The sequence below is a fragment of the Sarcophilus harrisii genome, chromosome 6 (assembly GCF_902635505.1).
Source record: "Sarcophilus harrisii chromosome 6, mSarHar1.11, whole genome shotgun sequence".
NCBI lineage: Eukaryota > Metazoa > Chordata > Mammalia > Dasyuromorphia > Dasyuridae > Sarcophilus > Sarcophilus harrisii.
In genome coordinates, this window is record NC_045431.1 from 245,465,793 (window position 1) to 245,484,633 (window position 18,841).

Below are 18,841 nucleotides of genomic sequence, written 5' to 3' on the forward strand. Positions count from 1 at the left end.
GCTCTATTTGTCTCAGAACTAGGTACACTGAATCAGTTACATCCTGATCTATTCCCTCCCGCCCCCAACCCTTCTCTCACTTTCTTGCCTTCTTTTGGATATTATCTCTCCCCATCAGATTTTAAACTCTTTGAGGGCAGGAACTGACTTTCTTTTTATTAATTATATCCTCAATGTTTAACACAGTACCTGTCATATAGTAAGTGCTAAATGTTTATTAGGCTGGATTGAATTGTCTCCAATTCTTACCCATCACAAAAATGCTGCTATATATATTTTGGTATATATGGGTACCTCATAACTTACCTATGACTTCTTTGGGTTATATAAACCCTGTAATATATTCTCTGGTTCAAAGTGTATGGACATTTTAGTAATTTTATTTGACTAATTCCAAATTGCTTTCCAAAATGATCATGCCATTTCTCTGCTCCACCAACAATGTATTAGTGGTCCTGTTCTTCCACAACCTTTTAACCTTTTTTGATCATTTTTTCCCCCAATTTTCAGGGTGTGAGGTTAAACCTCCTGGTTCTTTTGATTTTTATTTCTTTTCATTTGGCACATTTTTTTCATGTAGTTGTACATACTTTGTGTTTCATTTTTTGACTACTGTCCATATCCTTTGAACATTTATCTACTGGGGAATTTTACATATACACATACATACATATATGTGTATGTGTATGTATATATGTATGTGTGTGTATATTATATATTATATACACACATACACACTTATACACACACATTGTTGATGTATTTTGGATAAAAAATTCTTATCAGAGAATTTGATATAAAGATTTTTTTTCCCATTCAATGAATTCCATCTTATCCTAGATGCATTCATTTTGTCTATGTAGAAACATTTCAGTTTCATGTAATCAAGGTTATCTATTTTATCTTTTGTAACTGCCATTATATCTTGTTTGCTTAAGAATATGTCTCCTACCCATAGTTGAGAAAGATATGTGATTTGCTTGTCTTCAATTTTACAAATATTTTTTAAATGATAAAATCTTTAATGAGCTACATGGCACAGTGGATAGAACACTAAACTTAGAGTTCAAAACTGGCCTCAGATACTTACTAGTAAGTCAGTTAACCTCTTATTTACCTTAATTCCTCATCTGTAAAACGAGAACACACTGGACAAAGAATTGGCATACCACTCCAGTATCTTTGCCAAGAAAACCCCAAATGAAGAGTTGGACATGACTGAAGGAGTGAACAACAGCAACAGTGATCTTTAATGTTAAGGTCTCATCTGTTTAGAGTATATGATCCCAGGAAATTTGACCAAGAGCAAGAGTTTACAAAAAGATAACAGGAGAATCCTTTCAACTCTTTCTTGGAAGTAACCTTGAAGTGACAAGTTACTTGTGAATGGGAGAAATGTGAGGAATAAGATAGAGATAGCCCTTTTCTCCTCTCATTAAGGAAATGGGAGGAAATTGAAATGAACTTAGAAGATGTTTAGCCAATTTGGATCCAAACAAAAATTTGCTTTAGTGGGATAAAGGTTCAAAAAGCTTATTCCCCTACCTGTTGCCTTTCTTTAAAGACTCAAAGGTAGGTTTTGCTACACTTTACTACCTACTGGGAAATGGAAAAGCTTTTGAGTTCCTCCACATAGATATGAAAGCTAGAGGAAGCACAGGGAGAGGTTCAGACGTGGAGGAGAAAGGGAGAACCAGACAGCTCTGCTCAGGGGCAGCTGTCATCCTCAATGGGTGAGCCTTCCTGGGGTGGGGTTGGGAAATTTGTTTCTTTGTCATCTTCTTGAGCAGGGAGATTTTCCACTTCTTCCTCAGCCTTTGGTTGGGAGGGTACCACAGTGAGATGGACTGCTTGCTCCTTCCTGTCTTCTGCAGACAGGAGAAGCACACTCTGCAATAAAAAGTCAAATCACTTTTCTTGTCCTTTACACTTCTTAGTTCTTTGTCATGTCCATATTTTCTACATTTTTAATTTAACAGATTATAGGACCATGGACTTAGATTAAAAAGGGAATAAAGGAGAGTTAAGTCTAATCCCCTCATTTTATAGAGGGGGAAACTAAGATACAAAATGACAACTTGACCAGGATTATTCTTACATTGTCCTTGGTTATCTCCTGTCCTCTCCCAGGGCCAGGGCTTTATTACTTCTTTGTCCCCAAAGATACATAAAGGCAACATGTACCAAAAGCATGTGCCAAATTCATTGATTCACTGACTGGGCATGAGAACAGACCATGGAAGCATTTGAACAAGAGTTCCCCTCTCCAAAATTGAGTAAAATGGAAAGAGCACAGAACTATGCTTTACAACTGCTACCAGTTGCTGCTACTGTCAGTTGAACTGTGCGACTTTGAGCAAGCTATCTGTTAGCTTTAATTTCTTATCTATAAATGTATAATCACAGCAATCTAGTTTCAAAGCATTCTTCCTAAATGTCCATCCACATGATGTGGGGCATCACAGAATTTTTAAAAACCATGTATTTATTATATGCCTATTGTATACTTAGCATTGTACTAGTTTGTACAGTGTTTGTACCTTATATACTAGACATAAGGTTCAGATAGGACATAATCCTTGCCTTTACTATTCTAGTAGAATTTAGCATACCCATTCTTTGAATTTAAATCCTGGTTTCTTGTCTCAACACTTTTTTTGTCATTGCTATTCATCTCCCTGTCTCCCCTACTCCATAAAGGATCATAGCATCCAGACCCTGTTTTCTTTGTCTTTTTCCCCTCTTCCCCATTCCTGAGAAGTAAAATAATTGACAAATTTCTCCTTTTTGTTAACTGTTGAATGTTTCATTTTGTATAACATAAACTATCAGAGGATGAGCCTGAGTCAGGTCTAGCCTTGATAGAGGAAGATCATGAATGGGACATTGTTCTAGGGCTAATAGGTCATTAAAACTTTAGGGTCAAATCAGTACTCACTGTCTGGGCCCTGGAGCACAGAATCTTCCATTCATCCTCTGTGATGCACACTACCAATAAGTTCTGGAGAAAAGTGAAAATCAGCATGATGGCCAAAATTCCCTGAAGAATGTCCAGAGAAGGAAAGATGAGAAAATAATTGGAATTGAGCTTAAGAAGATCTCATGTATTGTAATGCCTCAGTTTCTCTACCTCAGTTTCCCTGAATTATTATGCTATATCCTGAATAAAATTATTATGAGCACCCCCTCCTCTTCTTAACCCCATGAAGCTCTGACCACTCCCACATTCTAGTGAATCATAAAACTCCAAATGGCTTATCTCAAATGCCTTAGTATTATTCACTATCTCCTGTCCCAGACTCTCTGTCTCCTATTCCTGACCTTCTTGATCCCCAACCTGTCAGGACTAAAGTTATGATCCTTCCTGAAATTATGATTTACCCAGTGTTTTCCTCCCTTGTCTTTGTTTCCCTTATAGCTGGAGCCCTATAAAAGGTCTGTGTCTTAATTGCTAGGCTCAGACATCTTTTGGTCAAGAGTCCTGTCTGACCAGCTAGCCCAAATTCTCCACTATTAGAATATTAAAAACCTAATCTCTGTCTTGCCTCAGTTTCTCCAGCATTACAAGATGATTGTTAATGATGTGATAGCAACATGATTTTAGATCTCTGGTGGTAAATTGCAGGGACCTGTGCTTTCTTCTCTATTGGGTAAATATAGAGATGGTATGCTTGGTAAATTTGCAGATTAAATCTAGATTGAAGAGGTAGGCATCGTATTGTAGGACAGATTAAGGATCCAAAAGGACCATGAGAATTCAGAGCATTGGGTAGAACCTAGGAAGAAGGAATCCAGCAGGGATAAGGAAAATACATTATATTTTGTCACATAATTTTTTTTTCAAAGCAAGTAAAGGATTAGTCAATGTGCATTTTAAGGATTTACTTTGTATCAGCCATTGTGCTAAGTGTTGGGAATACAAAGAACAACAAAATACAGTCCATGCCTTTGAGAAGTTTCTATCTAATGATTGTAATGAGGGGGGAATGGCTGGACAGCATGTGTTTGGAAAAAACTTGGGGGTTTTCATGGTGTTGCTCCTAGACCTTCAGCGAGTCCCTGTTGCCTCAAGAATAAAATGGGAACCCATTCTCAACTTGGCTCCTTCTTGTCTTTCCAGATTTACTTTGTATGTTTCCTTATCATAGTTCCATTGAATCTTTACTGTTCTTTATATATGGTATGCCTCCTCCCCCAACATCTGGAGTGCCTTCTTGTCTCATCTGGGCCCCTTAAAATCGCAACCTCTTTTCTGAGCCTTTTCCTAGTGATGCTGAAGTCACTTTGTATGTTCTTTTTGCTTCTTTTTGAATATCCTGTATCTCCCCTCCCCCTACTTCTCATTTCCTCCTTTGAATGTAAGCTTCCTTAAGGTAGGGACTATTTCATTTCTATATCTTTATCCCAGTGTGTTTGCACTTGGGGAACTTACCAAAAAGAAGGACTTCACAGTGAAGCAGTACTGCTCCACCAAAGAGTTTTGCTCCGGTGCCTCACTTTGCTCACAACTGTATATGTTGACATTTGATTTGACTGTTTGCCCCAGATTCAGACTTTTTAGTTTTAGGAAATGAGAAACGGTGAGATTAAATATGTCCATGATCAGAAGAATCATTCCAGAGATGGATGAGAATAGGCTTATTGTGTTCATTCCTAGCTTTGTGTTGACCTGGGATAAGAGACACAAATGATAATGGCTTCTTTTAGTTTTTTCTTGCTCCTGTAACAAGAGTCCTAATATATCCAGTGGTTGTTGGTTCCTGCATCCACTTTAAGGGAAGGCCGGCTGCGACTTCTCCCTTTGGCATTAGAAGCCCTCTACCTTTCCATTCTTAACTCCTGTTCCTCCTTTGCACCCACATTACACTCCAGTAAAACTACACTACCTTTCTCAACACAGAGAATTCTTCTTCATCTTCTTCATCTTTTCTCAGTTTGTTTCCAATGTCTAGAACAAGGGTCCTCAAACTATGGCCTGCGGGCCAGATGCGGTAGCTGAGGACATTTAACTCCCTCACCCAGGGCTATGAAGTTTCTTTATTTAAAGGCCCACAAAACAAAGTTTTCGTTTTTACTATAGTCTGGCCCTCCAGCAGTCTGAGGGACAGTGAACTGGCCCCTATTTAAAAAGTTTGAGGACCCCTGAAAATGTCCTTCCTTTCTCTTCTGCCCTGTTGAATTTCACCTAGTCTCTAAACCAGCTTAAATGCCATCTCTTCTCAAAACTCTCCATGGTTTCCCCTATATAGTAACAACTTGTTTCCCTTAGACTTCATCAGAGACATTTTGTCTCATGTCTCTAACATGGTTATCATGTAATATCACATGTATTTCAGTTATTGCCAAGAGGTTGTTTGGTATAATGGTTAGAGAGCTAGTCTTGGAGCTGGGAGGTCCTAGCTCTTTCATCTCTCCAAAAAGCAGTCCAGAGGAGGGGGGAGGACAGGTTTTCTCCATTTCTTATTTAGAATTAAATAAGCTAGCAATTTCAGGACTCTAAAACAAAGGTTCTTTTTTGTGTGACCTAAGCATATGGATCCTTTCTTAAAAAATAATTTTCATTACTCAGAATTGCCAAGAAAACCCATTATACTGAACTACAGTTATCAGTATATTTTTTAAAAAATATACAGATCCCAGGTTAAGAGGTCTTGTTAAAAAGAAACTCACAGTGTGTTTCCCACTGTTTTCCACTGATGGGGTATAGCTTCTAAGGAAATATAGCAGTAATCCTGAGGTCCCCTGAGCTTAGAGTGTTATTGTCTGTCAATGATTCTAAAGTCTTCTGGCTTCAGGATAGTCCCACAAACATTGTTGATTGTCAGATAAATAATTTGTTGATCAGTAATAACTAACTTCCTGAGACAATAGTGAAATAGTGAGACAAAAAGTGAACAGACTACTCCTCAATGTTATCTATAAGCCATAAAGTTAGCAAATAAGTAACATGAAGCTCTGGTTTCTAACTTTGTTCTAGAAATTTATCTTTCTCTTGGTTCTTTGCTAAGTTCTTCTGAAAATTAGCCTGCTTCAATGGCATTACAATTACAATAAATGTTTCCTCTAGACTTGGAAATGGGTTCAAGCCTGCATATTCTTTTGAGATACTTCACAACACCAGCCTGTGATTGCAACCTTTTGGGGTCTCAACACCATCACCGTGGCTTATTATTCTAGAAATATGGTATTCACTTTGTGAAGCTTCTTAAATCCACTGGGGTCTGTTAATGAGTACCCTAATGATTCTAATTCCCAAAATAAGGAGCTTTCAGGATGTGGAGCAGTATTATTTTATGTCTATTTACGCCCTAAGGAGTCTGGTTCATAAAAATTATCTAATTGTCTCCAAATTATCAGCAGCTATTCCTTAGAGATTCTCTCTCAATTCCTAAACCTTTTGAAGAGAGGGGAATAGTTTTACTTGCCAGGCAAGTTCTGGAGGTTTTCTTTGCAGCCACCAAGAATGATCCAGAGGTGATGTACTGTGATTGAAAATAAAACAAAACAAAACATGATTATTCACCATCATTTCACAACTAGTTCACAATCATCTGACACATGCTAAGCTGGATGGATTTGGGGTGAGGATAGGAGAGGAATCAAGGCAGACACCAAAGGTGTCTGCAAGTCATGTATCTGGACTCTTTTGACTCCTACATCTTCTTCTCCCCTTCTTCCCCCCCATTTAGTTTTTCTTATCCCCTATTACTTGGAAGATCAAATATAAACTTCTCTGTTTGGCATATAAACCCCTTCAAAACCTTGCCTCAGTCTACCTTTTTTACATATTTCTCCTACACTCTATGGCAGAGTGTCTGACTCAGGTCAAACTCCCAAACCACATTAAAATTTAATTGGGAAATGCTAAACAAAATAAATGAAAATGAAGTGGTGTTGATGGGCTAGAACCTAGGGAACTCAAAATTATCTTCTTATCTGTTTTTTCATTTTTCTTCTGAAAACAAAACGAAATCTATCCTGTCTGATTGTGAATACCTTGTTAAAAGACATCCTGCTTCCTTACCTGGATGAAAAGGCATTCTGTCTCCTTACCTGACTCCTTCTTATCTTTCTTGAACAGCCTTGTAGGTTGCTATCCTGCTAGCTGAGCTCCAAATTTTCAGTATATAAAGCCTTCCTGAATGATTTCTAATTTTCTAGACTTCCTTTAGAATCTAGGCCATCAACTATGGCATCAATAAACTTTTGTGACTTGAAGAGACTCTCTCTGAATTCTTTAAAACTGTGGACTATGACTCTCACATACTTCAGTATGAAAGGTCTCAGTGGTGACATGTAATTGAAATGTAACATGGTTTCAGGAGCATATAATAGTTCAATCAACACAAAAAACTGATGTCCTAGGCACCCCAGGATACCAGTGTTTGTGATTTTGTTATGTGCATGGCGCGGGCTCAAGCAAAGACACCAGGCAGGGTAGAGCAGAGTCCTGTATGAGAGCAGTTTGCTGCTGGGGAGGAGGAGGGGAAGGGGGAGAACCAGGGAGGAGTTGGGGATCAAGGAGGATCCGAGTGGAATCCACCTGGCTGGCCAGGAACGTGGTAGTCTGGGAGAGGATGATCTGATGAAGAGCTTCAGCTTTATGTCTTTGAGACAATGGAGGCCAAGGAAGAGCTTCCCATCATTCTATATCTCAGAGCAGTCTGAGAGAAATGACCTTATTATGCTTAATAAAGCAACAGCACCGGCTCATTTTAGCAATTCTCAGGAATAAGCTAGTTCAGGGTGCCCATCCAAAATACAACAGAAGTAATGTTACTTGGAGGTTTTCTGCATTTCTATGTGAGTTTTACACTGTGGCTAAGTAGCACAGTACACAGAGCTCCAGGCCTGCAGTCAAGAGGACCTATCTTCCTGAGTTCAAATCCAGCTTTGGACCCTTACTAGCTATGGGACCTTGGACAAGTCACTTTTTTGCCTGTTTCCTCATCTGTAAAATGAACCAGAGAAAGAAATGACGAGGCAAAGAAGAGTCAGACTTGGTGAAACAGCTCAGTAACAGCGAGGTAGCCCAGTGCATGGCGGGGCAGTAGGGACTTAGTGCAGGCTGCTTATACGCACTGCAGTGGGCGTGTGAAAACAATGTTCTGTCTGCACAGATGTGTTGACTGGGCTGTAAAGAAAAGGAATTAGAGGGGGAGTCAAATCCTTGTACACTCTCTTGGTCCTCAACACTGCTTGTAGTCACCTAAGAGTTTGTTCAGACACCAAGTAGGATGAAGCGAAGGGTTCAAACACTCTCTGAAGCCATCTCCTCGAAGCTAACTGATAGGGCGCCCTGGCCTAAAACTGGCTAAAACCAGCCACCGGGGGCAAGGACAGGACATAGGTTTTTGCTAGCAGACATGCTTAATGAACTTCATGCATATTAACTGACACACCCCGAGGTGGGATTAGTCAGCATGTTTGACCATGGGATTCATGATCAGGGAGGGGGGACCTATTAAGGAGTGTATGTAGAGGGAGTGGAATGACATGTGAGTTTCTGAAAGGCATCCTCCAAGGGAAACTCTGAGGAGGAGGAAGAGGCGGGAGGGAGGGTGGTGGTTAGGGAAGGATTACAAGACATAATTGCTGCTCTGATACCTGTGAGGTGTGTGGCTAAACTCATGTGGAATTTTCACACTGTTTCTGCAAGAGCCTATTAAAAGTTTAGTCTGGTTCACTAATTCTGAGTCTGTTCACCGTACCCTTTGGGGGTTCAGAGTAGTATTTCTCCGGGATTCAGAGCTCTTTATGCCTTCCTAGTTCCAAACTCCTCGTACTGCATGCGCTGTCCATTCCAGTCACACTGGCCTTGGTGAAGTCATTCAGACATGGTTCTCCACCTCCCCATGGCTAGAGCACTCAGTGCTTTCATCTCCACTCCCTTGGCTTCCTTTACAAATCTCAACTGGTTTAGGAAGATACTATCTACCACCAGGAGTTAATATCTTTCCCTCTCAGATTGCCCATTATCCCCTCTGAGGAACGCAGGATAAAATACAGACCTGGAGTTGGGGGACCTGAATTCAAATCTAGCCTCAGATACTTGATAACTGTCCTGTCACCCTCTGTCTGCCTCCATTTCTACTCCTCTAAATTACCTACCTCCTGGGCTGTTTGTAATGATCACCTCAATGTTATTCTCACTTTATTCTGTTTCTATCTTGTATGTTGCTAGTTGTTTACACCTTTATACTGAGAGCTTCTTGAGGGCCAACTTGAGTTTCTGTCTCTTTTTTTTTTATCCCCGGTTCTTAGCATAGTGTCTGGCACATAGTAGGTGCTAAAAAACATGCTTGTGGATTTGAAGTAGGAAGTTAAGTAGGAGAGAGCATTCCCCCAGACATTAAGAAATAGTAGTATATAGGGGGTAATGGTCAGCAGAGTCAAAACATGTATAAAGGTAAAGGAGAATAGTAGGGGGAAAGGTCAGAGTTTTGAGCTGCTACTGTAACCTGTGGGAGCAGGTTCTTTATCCAGACTGTAAGAGACTGAGAAATGAATGTATACTAAGGATGTTAGAGACTTTCCTCCCGAGAATTGCCATGTGTGCCATGTCAACTGGTAGGGTGGACTCAGGAGGTAAAAAGGGGCGTGGCCTCTGAGGCAGGAGGCTGTGTCTTACAGGTGTTCGATCTTTTCTTAGGATGCAGCACTAACTCCAGGTGTCTCCCTTCTGTGGCTCCACCGACACAGTGCTGAGTGGGCTGGGCACAGGGTAATCCCAGAGGAGAGTAAATATAAATGGCCAGCCCCACCATAGGCGGGAGAAGGATGCGGAGAGAAGCAGAGATATAGAGAGATTCAGGGATGCAGAGAAAGATGCAGAGACATTAATACACTAGCTCTTGCTTAGTAATCTCATCCCCTTGCTGTTAGTAAACTGTTAACCCCTGCTGAGATTACCAATAAAGAAAGGCTATTAGGTACTTTTACATCGTCTCCATGTCTATAGGGAAAGATTGGTATGTATGGTTCTGGCAATCAGTAGCCTCAGAGGGGGAGGTTACCCAGATGAGGAGACTGAGCTCAGAGACCACCAGTGACAGGTTGTAGCATTTGGAACAAGACAAAAGCCCGAGTGACCGCAGTGCCTTTATTAGAATCTTACAAGGAAGGCCTGAGGTTTCAACATCTTTCAAGAAGTAGTTATGCATATGTGCCTAGTGAGCCTGGGATAAAGGCAGAGAGGGGAGCTGGAGCTATACTTTGTTTCTGTCCTCCTCAGTTTCCTTTCATTATCTTTCTCTCTTCAAGTTGGATTCTAATAATTGTCAGGAATATAATAAAGGGCATTCATGGTCAAGGAGAGGATAAACTAGATGTCTTTTAGGTTCCATCCAATGCTGAGATATTAAAATTTTCTAATTAGTGAACAACTATCCTTATTTTCATGAATTTTTAAAAATTAATAGGCTGGATAATTAAGGACACTATTGGTATCTTCACCTTCTGTGGAATTGTTTTAATCAAATAGCCTCTTTCCTATATGAATTTTTTTTTCCTGTGGATTTAGCTTTGATCAGATGAATTCTCATGGGAACACCCTGAGTTTTTTCTACATTACCCAATGAGCTTTATTATTATTATTATTATTATTACTTACAATAATGCCTCCCCAGACAGGGTACCACACCGTCACATTGATGGCGGAATATGTGCCCACAGGCACCATCAGTAGAATCCCCCCTAGTCCAAAGTGGAACAAGCCAATCATGATCTGGACAGCCTGTGGTGTGAGAGAATGAGGTGATGAAAGGGGAACACAAAGTGGCACCCACCCTTCATTCATTTGGTCTTCACAAACACTCTATTTAAGAGGGGCCTATTGCATGCAAGAGAGGCCTATGGCCTAATGGATAGCCTTCAAACTAAGAAGACCTGGGTTCAAGTCTTACCTCTGACACATACTGGCTATGGGATTCTGAGCTAGTCACTTACTTCTTAGTTTTGCTGGTAACTCTTTAAGCCTAAACGTTGAGGATTTGTTGCCTGGTGTTGAGAGAAGAAGTTTCCTCCTCTAGAAACTCCCCTTCCTTCTATAAACACAGGTGCAGGAGATAGGCAGAGTTCAGTTCTCTGGGCTGGGGAAGATGCAGTTTGGCCAAGATAAGGCCCCTGGCCTCAGCAAGCCCAATGTGTCCTGGGGGCTCATTTGTTCTCTATTCTGTATCAACTTAAAGGACAGGGTGATTCCTCTGTCTCCTCTTCCACACATAGGAGTATGTGCTCCTAAGGAGAAGGGGTTGTTTCCTTCCCAGTATGTGCCTGGTCCAGGCTGAGGTACACAACAGGTACTCAATAAAGGCTTATTAATTCATTGGTTGATAGATCAGAGACTCAGATTTAGATCAAGAAACAGCCATAGACTTACTTTTGTCCACTTTCCCCTGCTTTTACAGATGAGGAGACTGAGCTCAGAGACTGCCAATGACAGGTTGTAGCATTTGGAACAAGACAAAAGCCTGAGTGACCGCAGTGCCTTTATTAGAGTCTTACAGAGAAGGCCTGAGGTTTCAGCATCTTTCCAGAGTAGTTACGCATGTGTGCCTACTGAGCCTAAAGCAGTGTGTGGGATGCTGGATTATCTAGACAAAACAAGGAGGCAGTGGTTCCGGTCTGGGATAATCTTGGCAGACTTCCTGGGGGAGGCTTAGCAAAGATGTATCTGCCACTTAGGGATATCAGGAGCCTGCCACACTTGAGCAACCGTGTTGTAGGGCTGCTGGAAGAATGGAGTATTTATTAAGCACCACTGGCAAGTCACTGCAGCTGTGGCCAATGAGGCATTTAAGGTCTACAGACATTTAGTAATTGAGGAAACTGGGGGATGAGAAAGGAGAATCTTAAAGGACACAAAATAGTCATTTTCTAGGTCTTTAAGAAGGGGATGAGCCTCACTCTGTGTGGCCTCCAGGCAAGGAAAAAGGTCCCTGGGGCAGGGAAGAAAATACAGAGGAGCATATTTCAGTTTCAGGTAAGGAAAACCTGCTCCCAAGCAGAGTTGTCCATAATGGCCTTGTGGCCGCAGGTGTAGGGCTCTCTCACTCAGGAGGCCTCAGGAGGGCCTGTGTTCAAATCCCAGCTCAGATGCTTACTGGTTTTGAGGGTTTTTCACTTTTCTCTGCCTGTTTCCTCACCTGGAGAAAGTGTTGGCAATGTGGCCGAGGGCATTCTGGGGCAGGCACTGGCTGTCCTAAGTGGACTTTGTGGTCTTAAGATAAGATAGGGTCTTAAGATAAGATAAGGTCTTAAGATAAGATAAGATAGGACTTTACTGAGAAAGCGGCTGCATTTTTGGAGGGAGGACACAGACTTACCCCAAGAGCTTTGGACTCTCTCCTGAAGAAACTTTCCAAGGTAGGACTTTGTAATTGGTTCCCTCTCTGGAGGCCCATCCTTTGGCCTGGCTGTACGGTGCTGGGGCCCTTTATGGAATCCCCCAGGAAAGTCCCACTGACCGAATTTCTTGGAGTCATCATTTTGTTCTCAGAGATCCTGAAAAAACAGAGGAGACAAGTTGAAGGAACCTTAGCTTTTAGGGGTGCTCCAGGTATACCTCCTCATGTGTAGATGCTCTATTTGATCTACTAGCTACTCATGGCTGTCCTCCTTGGCCTGGTTCCCATTTTTCAGGGGCTTCCTCCTTGGTCAATCCTCCAGCCTGTAGACCATCTTAGGATGGGACTGTCTACTGAATGTGGACAGTGGAGTCGGGGGTCATGGACTCAAATCCCACCACTTGATGCTCTTCACTTCCACAAAATGTTGACCTCTCAACTTTCTTCCACCTTAGGTGATCTAATCCTGAAAGGGGCAGCAACGGGACAGTCACCCAAGTGGGGTGACCCTGGAGAGTCATGGGTTTGTAGAGCTAGAGCCAGAAGGGACCTTGGAAGCCTTGGTGTTAGTCACTCCCATGGGCCCACTCTGGCAGCTAAGATCCAGGGAGGGGCTGCACAGGCCCAGATTTCTGCAGGGATATCACAGGGTGCTTAACCCAGGTACCCTGACCTAGAGGCTGGGAAGAGGGGTCTCTACTCTCACTCCTTTTGGGTCTGGGTCTTCTTGGCTCAGCTTCCTTTGACAGCATGTATTACTGCTCATCACGCTTACTTATCTCATCTTAAATAAAATCAGTGGGACAGCGAGGTAGCGCAGTGGGTAGAACACTGGACTTGAGGTCAAGAGGACCTGAATTCAAATCCAGCCTCAGACACCGACTAGCTGTGTGACCCAGGGCAAGTTCCCACCCTGTTTGCCTCAGTTTCCCCATCTGTATCCTGAACTGAAGAAGGAAATGGCCAACCGCTCCGGTATCTTTACCAAGAAAACACCTAGAGGGATCAGACCTGATTGAACAACCACAAAAATAAAATCAGACTCATCTTGCAGCTAGCTCTTGGGTACCTCCCTCAGCCATCTGAGGGAATGGAGAGAGAATGAATGGAGGAGGAAATGTCTTCCTGATTTGAGCTATCTGTGAGTACAATGTACTCTTTTGAAAGGTGATGAGCTCTCCTTCCATGGAAGTATTCAAACCAAAGATGGATAACCCCTCATTCAGGGAAGTCAGGGGGATTCTTGTTCAGTTTAGGCTTGGGTCAGATGGTTTTTGAGATCTCTTCCAGCTGAGATTTTGCCCTTCCATCATGTGACTTGCAAGTTCTTCTATCTTATTTATTTCTTCTGAATATGCCTGCTTAGGATTGGCTCTTGAGGCATGTCATTTAGGGTTCAGGGATGTGGGGAGCACCTATAAGACCAGGAGAGGGATAGGCAATGAAACTTGCCTAGAAGTGAAGCTGTGCCCCCAGGCCTCCTCTCCCCCCTTCCCTATACTCAGATATCTTGCATTGGTTAGCACTGAACGTGTGTCTGGGGAGGACTTAGTCTTCCTCATTCTCCCTTGGGCATTCTATAACCTGCTAACTCAGAATGTCCTCAATGTCACCAGAAAAGAAATCATTGAAGAGAAAGATTTAAAAACTGCTTCGGTCACTGGCTTGCTGGATGTTCTTGGGCCTGTCTCCTCCAGATACCTGGCTCTGATGCTTACTAATGGGAAGTCTCTGGGTAGACCATCTTTTAGCCTCAGTCTCCTCATCTGTTTAATGGGGGTAATGACATTTGGAACATGACCCCTCCAGGATTCTTAGAAGGATCCAATGAGGTCATATACACCAAGTGTTTCCAAGCCTTAAGATGACTTAGGAATGTTGGTAACTTGTTTTTCCAGTTAGGAAGACCTGGTTCAAGTTCAAGTACTGCTTGTGGAATATATGTAAAGGGCTTTGCTAACCTTAAAGTGCTATAGAAATTCTAGTTATTATAGAAATAGTAAGAGAAAGGGCTGCTGTTATTAGCAGATTGTTGGTGTCAATTGTAGCTGAAAGAAATTCATCTCAAGAATGGCCTGCTACCTTTCCAGTGAAGAGCACAAGGGCCTTACTAGATAGTATGCTAACTTTTGAGTCAGGAAGACTTCTGTTTAAATTCACACTTACCAGACATAAAACTTCTGGCAAACTGCTTACCCCTTCTGAGCTCCCACTTCTTTCCTACCAGGAGGATCAAATCAGTTCGAATCCCACCAGTTCAAATGCCTAGCTGTGTGACCCTCAGCAAGTCCCTTCATACTGTTTGCCTCAGTTTTCTCCTCTACAAAATAAGCTGGAGAAGGAAATGGCAAACTACTCTGGTATCTGCCAAGAAATCCCCAAATGGGTCATGGAGGATCAACCACAATGACAAGCAGAGGATTGGTACAATACCTATTTCACTGTCAGTAGAGTCTCAAATTAGCTACAAAGGGATTTGCAGGCCTTAGAGAATGAGAAGGTCAGATGTTATGAGTGGTCCTTGGATAAAAGAGGCCTGGTCCTGCCTGATGGACCTTGTACGGAGGAGAGCTGCCACTTGACTGAGCTACATCCCCTGGGAAGGCGTGAGAGGAGGAAAAGCTTTGGTGTAGGTAGAGGTCAAGGCTGATCAAGACTTCTGCTTGTTTCAATAGGTCATTGGCCTGTGGGCTTGGAATTGGAAGTATCCTATGAGCCCTCTTAGAGGGAGGGATGGGCTTTCCTTTGGTTGCTAAGGGTCCTGGGAATTCTCAAGCTTATTATTTTGCACTGCAAATCACATAGTCCCATTCCCTTATTGTGCAGATGAACAACTGAGGCCTTAAAAAGCAAAGTGGCTTATTAAAATTCTGCTTGTTGATGTGGAAGACCCCCAGAGAAGGGGGTATAAAGTTGCAGATCTCCTTTTGACCAGTAACGTGGTGGTGTCAGCACAACTTTTTTTTTCTGTTTATTTTTTTAAATGCTAAAAAAATTGTACTTCCTTAAAATGGACTTTATTCTAGGGGTTCTTAACTTGGGGTCCACAGACTCCCAAACTTCTGCAGATGAATTCATGGGGACTATAAACATGGATGGAAAAATATTTTATTTCCAGCAACCTCTCACTAAAAGTTTGCAATTCTTTTAATTAAGATCTTAAATTCTGAGAAAGAATTCATAGATTCCTCCATAATCCCAAGGGGAACTATGACCCCTTAAAGGTAAAGACCTCTGCTTTATACTGAGACCTTTTAAGGTAAGCCCAAAAAGCCAAACCATAACCTTCCAGTGAAACAACAGAACCAAGTTCCTTGGAACTGGAATTGTAGATGAAAATGGGACTATGGAGACAGAACTGGGTAGGCCTGCGAGCTCTCAGAGAGTCCAGTATCCCAAGAAGGGATGTCATGTGCCTGCGGTCACACATGGAGATTACAGATTTGAATCCAGGACCTCCCCTGGTATTTCTCCAGGGTCCGTGTTCCAAGGTTCCATCCCCCCACTCCAGGCCATGAAGTCACCTGCTCTAAACCTTAGCCTCTTCAGGATTCTGGTGAAGATCAAATGAAATAAGGAATGGAAAGGGTTTAATTATAGCAGGACAGCTAGTGATATGGAAGGCCGCAGTGCTGCGCTTAATGAATGCTCTTAGGTCAATGAACATGACACGAGGCAGATCCCTATTCAGCCCCTGAATCCTGGGTATTCAATAGAAATAAGGTGCAGGATGCTCGATAAGTAGTGGGGGGGAGGAGGAACTGGTCAGAGCTATCAGGAGACTTTGTGTACATTTATATACACATACATACATAATTTATACATTATATGTAGGATTTATGTTACCCAGAGCAGGGAAGCAAGGCCTCTGTGTGGAGAGGCAGAGATGCATCTCTGTAGCAGGCAGGCTGGAGACAGTCTGACCTCAGGCTATAAGAGGAGGGGCTCACCTCAGTTTCCCTTGGGCATTCCTACACTGCATTTGGGTGAAATAGGGAAGACCGTCCATTTTGCAGGAGTGATCTCTGTGATTGTCAGGCAGTGCTTTGAGAGGACCATGGTGGGTAGGGTGGGCAGGCTCGGATTCAAGTCTGCTCTCTGTAACCTTATGTGGGTCACTTAGGCTCAAGACAAGATGTTTGACTAGATGGTCCGGAATCCTGTATCGCTGACATTTTTGCCCAGTGTTGCTGACCTTCCCCCTCAAAAGAGCTCCCCTGACTTCCACCCCAGGTTGAGGCTGTCTTCTACACCTATTAATCCTCATTAAGAGGTTTATAGGTCAAACCTCACTCCTGTGGATAGTAACATCTTAATGGAGCCCCAAACCTAGCTTTGTCTGTGTGATCTTAGGTAAGCCTCTTAACTCCCGGGGCATCAAGTTCCTCATCTGTCAAGTGAGGGAGCTGAACTGAGTCTCTGCCAAGTCCCCTCCAGTTCTAGGGTTGTAATCCTGATACTATGAAATGCCATTAGAGGAGAAACAGACATCTTGGAACAGGTCCTTGCCCATGTTCCACTAAACTTCACAGAGCCCTACAGTCTCTTTCCTGGGTTTTACAATTGACGTTAGACAAAATTGAAGGAAATAAGAGTTTATATTTATCTAGTAGTCTGGCCCTCTAAGTAACCTCTACAAAGTATTCCCTCCTGCCTTTATAGTCTTACAGCTTTCATCTGTGACCCTGCCCTCCTGGCTGCCCCTGGAACAAGTCTCCATCTCCAGACTCCACCAGTTTTCCCCAGACCTGGGATGTTCTCCCTTCTCAGCTTTGCCTTGTGACTTTTTTAGTTCCTTCAAGCCTAACTTAAAATCCTGCATCCAGAAGAAGCCTTTCCAGGGCTTCTTCCTCTTAGTTCCATTCCTCTGAATTTACCCATAAATTACTTTATTTTGGTTGTAAATAGTTTTTCTATCTTTTCTCTCTGTTGGACTAGGAGCTTACTTGTGAGTGGGGACTGTTCTTTTTTGCATTTGCCTTTCATAACCCCCCCCCCCCCGCCCTCACCACAGTGCCTGGTGCTTCTTAAATGCTTGCTGACTGGCTGTGTTAGGGTTTAGTAGGTGTTTTTCTCCATACCAATTTTATCTTGATTTTAATAGCAGCTAAAGAGTAGCAGCTTTAAAAAGCAGCTACAGTGTCCCAGAGAGTAAGTGTGGGATCTTCCCTGTGGTCTGAGAGGCTGGGGCCAGTACAGAGCTCCTTCTGCTGCCTCCCAATTGCTTTTGATCTATTCTCTCTTGCTGGAGGAGAAGGGTAGAAAGGTCTGACACTCAGGTAGTGGAAATGCTTATGCCTTGGCCCAAATTGAATGTGCTGAGCCACCCTAACTCTATCTTCCCCTACTTGTAGATGGTGTTAAAGGGGATTAGGCTACCCACCTGTAGGATCCTGTAGGGGTGGTCCAGTTGGTGGGATTTGAGCAGCCAGAGAAAAGAACCTGTAGTCAGCCAGCCTTCAGCAAGTAGGTGTGAGGGTGAATGGGGAAGGCCTTGGCTAGATTAGATTGAACCCAAGCAGGTGGCAGGAAATACCCAGCTATAGACCACCTCATGCCATGGCCCACGATCACCAGTCACCCCAGCAGATGCTTCAAATGGAAACATCCTGAAACATCTTAGTTTCGCTTCCTCAAAGGGATTCCCTGGGGGACCCTGGGGAACTGTGGCCAAACCTGAATTAGCAGATCTTTGATGGCCCCACCCAGGGGACAGCTGTAAATTGGGGGCTCTGAAGGGGAGAAAGAGCTTGTGGGAATCCCCCAACATTTTGGTAAAGGGTTCTTCAGGATACTACTTTTACCCTTGATTTCCTTTTGGTGGGGACATATTGGAGGATGTATTGGAACCACCCCCTTTTTAGAAACTAGTTACAAATCAGGACTCGATATATTGTTTTGTTGATTGTCCAGATTTTAGAAAGTGTTGGAGAAAATGTGAATAATGCACATTCAGCTCAAAGATCTGTTTTGTTTGTATCTCCCCTCCCCCCATGTTAAACATTTACTAGCACATTCCTGTCAAAGGGTCTTTAGACTCACATAGATTTTTTTATTAGAAAAAAAAAGATTATTGTACAAGTCATTCTGCTTTTCTTCTGTGAGTCTTATAAAACAGGCAATCTTGTGCCTCCATGTGTTTACCTTTCTGGCATCTAAAGTCATTCAATTCAGTTCAACAAGTATTAGGTATTATGTGAGGATCAGAGACTTTGGGAACTTCCAATGAGGACAGTCCTTTTACCAGTAGAAATTAACATGTATGTGTGTATATGTGCATGCATGTCTTGGGCCTGTCAACTCTGAGAGCAAGGATCATGTCTTCTCTGAACTTCCCTAGTACTTACCTTCCTTGGGACATTACATGTTGGCAGTCTGATAATGATGAAATCAATAATGGATATGTCATAAGACTCCAGAATATTCCCTCATGCTCTGCTCCCCACATTTAATGATAGCCCAGGAATAATGATTTCCATGTCAGCAAATGCTGA

The 18,841-nt window shown here is 42.5% G+C and overlaps 1 protein-coding gene across 1 annotated transcript; it reads right to left on the reverse strand.

Moving 5' to 3' along the window:
- Positions 1-1,219: 1,219 nt before the first annotated feature.
- On the reverse strand, positions 1,220-17,939 carry MS4A1 (membrane spanning 4-domains A1). Its single transcript, XM_003774020.4, has 7 exons — positions 17,731-17,939; positions 12,327-12,504; positions 10,613-10,735; positions 6,426-6,482; positions 4,433-4,669; positions 2,939-3,040; positions 1,220-1,890 (listed from the first exon to the last, which is right to left on the reverse strand). Exons 2-7 carry the CDS (start codon positions 12,486-12,488, stop codon positions 1,708-1,710), a joined length of 864 nt encoding a protein of 287 aa, XP_003774068.1. The 5' UTR covers positions 12,489-12,504; positions 17,731-17,939; the 3' UTR covers positions 1,220-1,707.
- Positions 17,940-18,841: the final 902 nt, after the last annotated feature.

Coding starts and splice junctions, on each gene's coding strand:
- MS4A1 (XM_003774020.4), bottom strand. CDS start 12,488: ATGATGACTCCAAGAAATTCGGTCAGTGGGACTTTCCTGGGGGATTCC. Junction 10,736..12,326: donor GAGAGTCCAAAGCTCTTGGG/GTAAGTCTGTGT, acceptor CTCACACCACAG/GCTGTCCAGATCATGATTGG. Junction 4,670..6,425: donor AAACCTCCAGAACTTGCCTG/GCAAGTAAAACT, acceptor CTCTTATCCCAG/GTCAACACAAAGCTAGGAAT.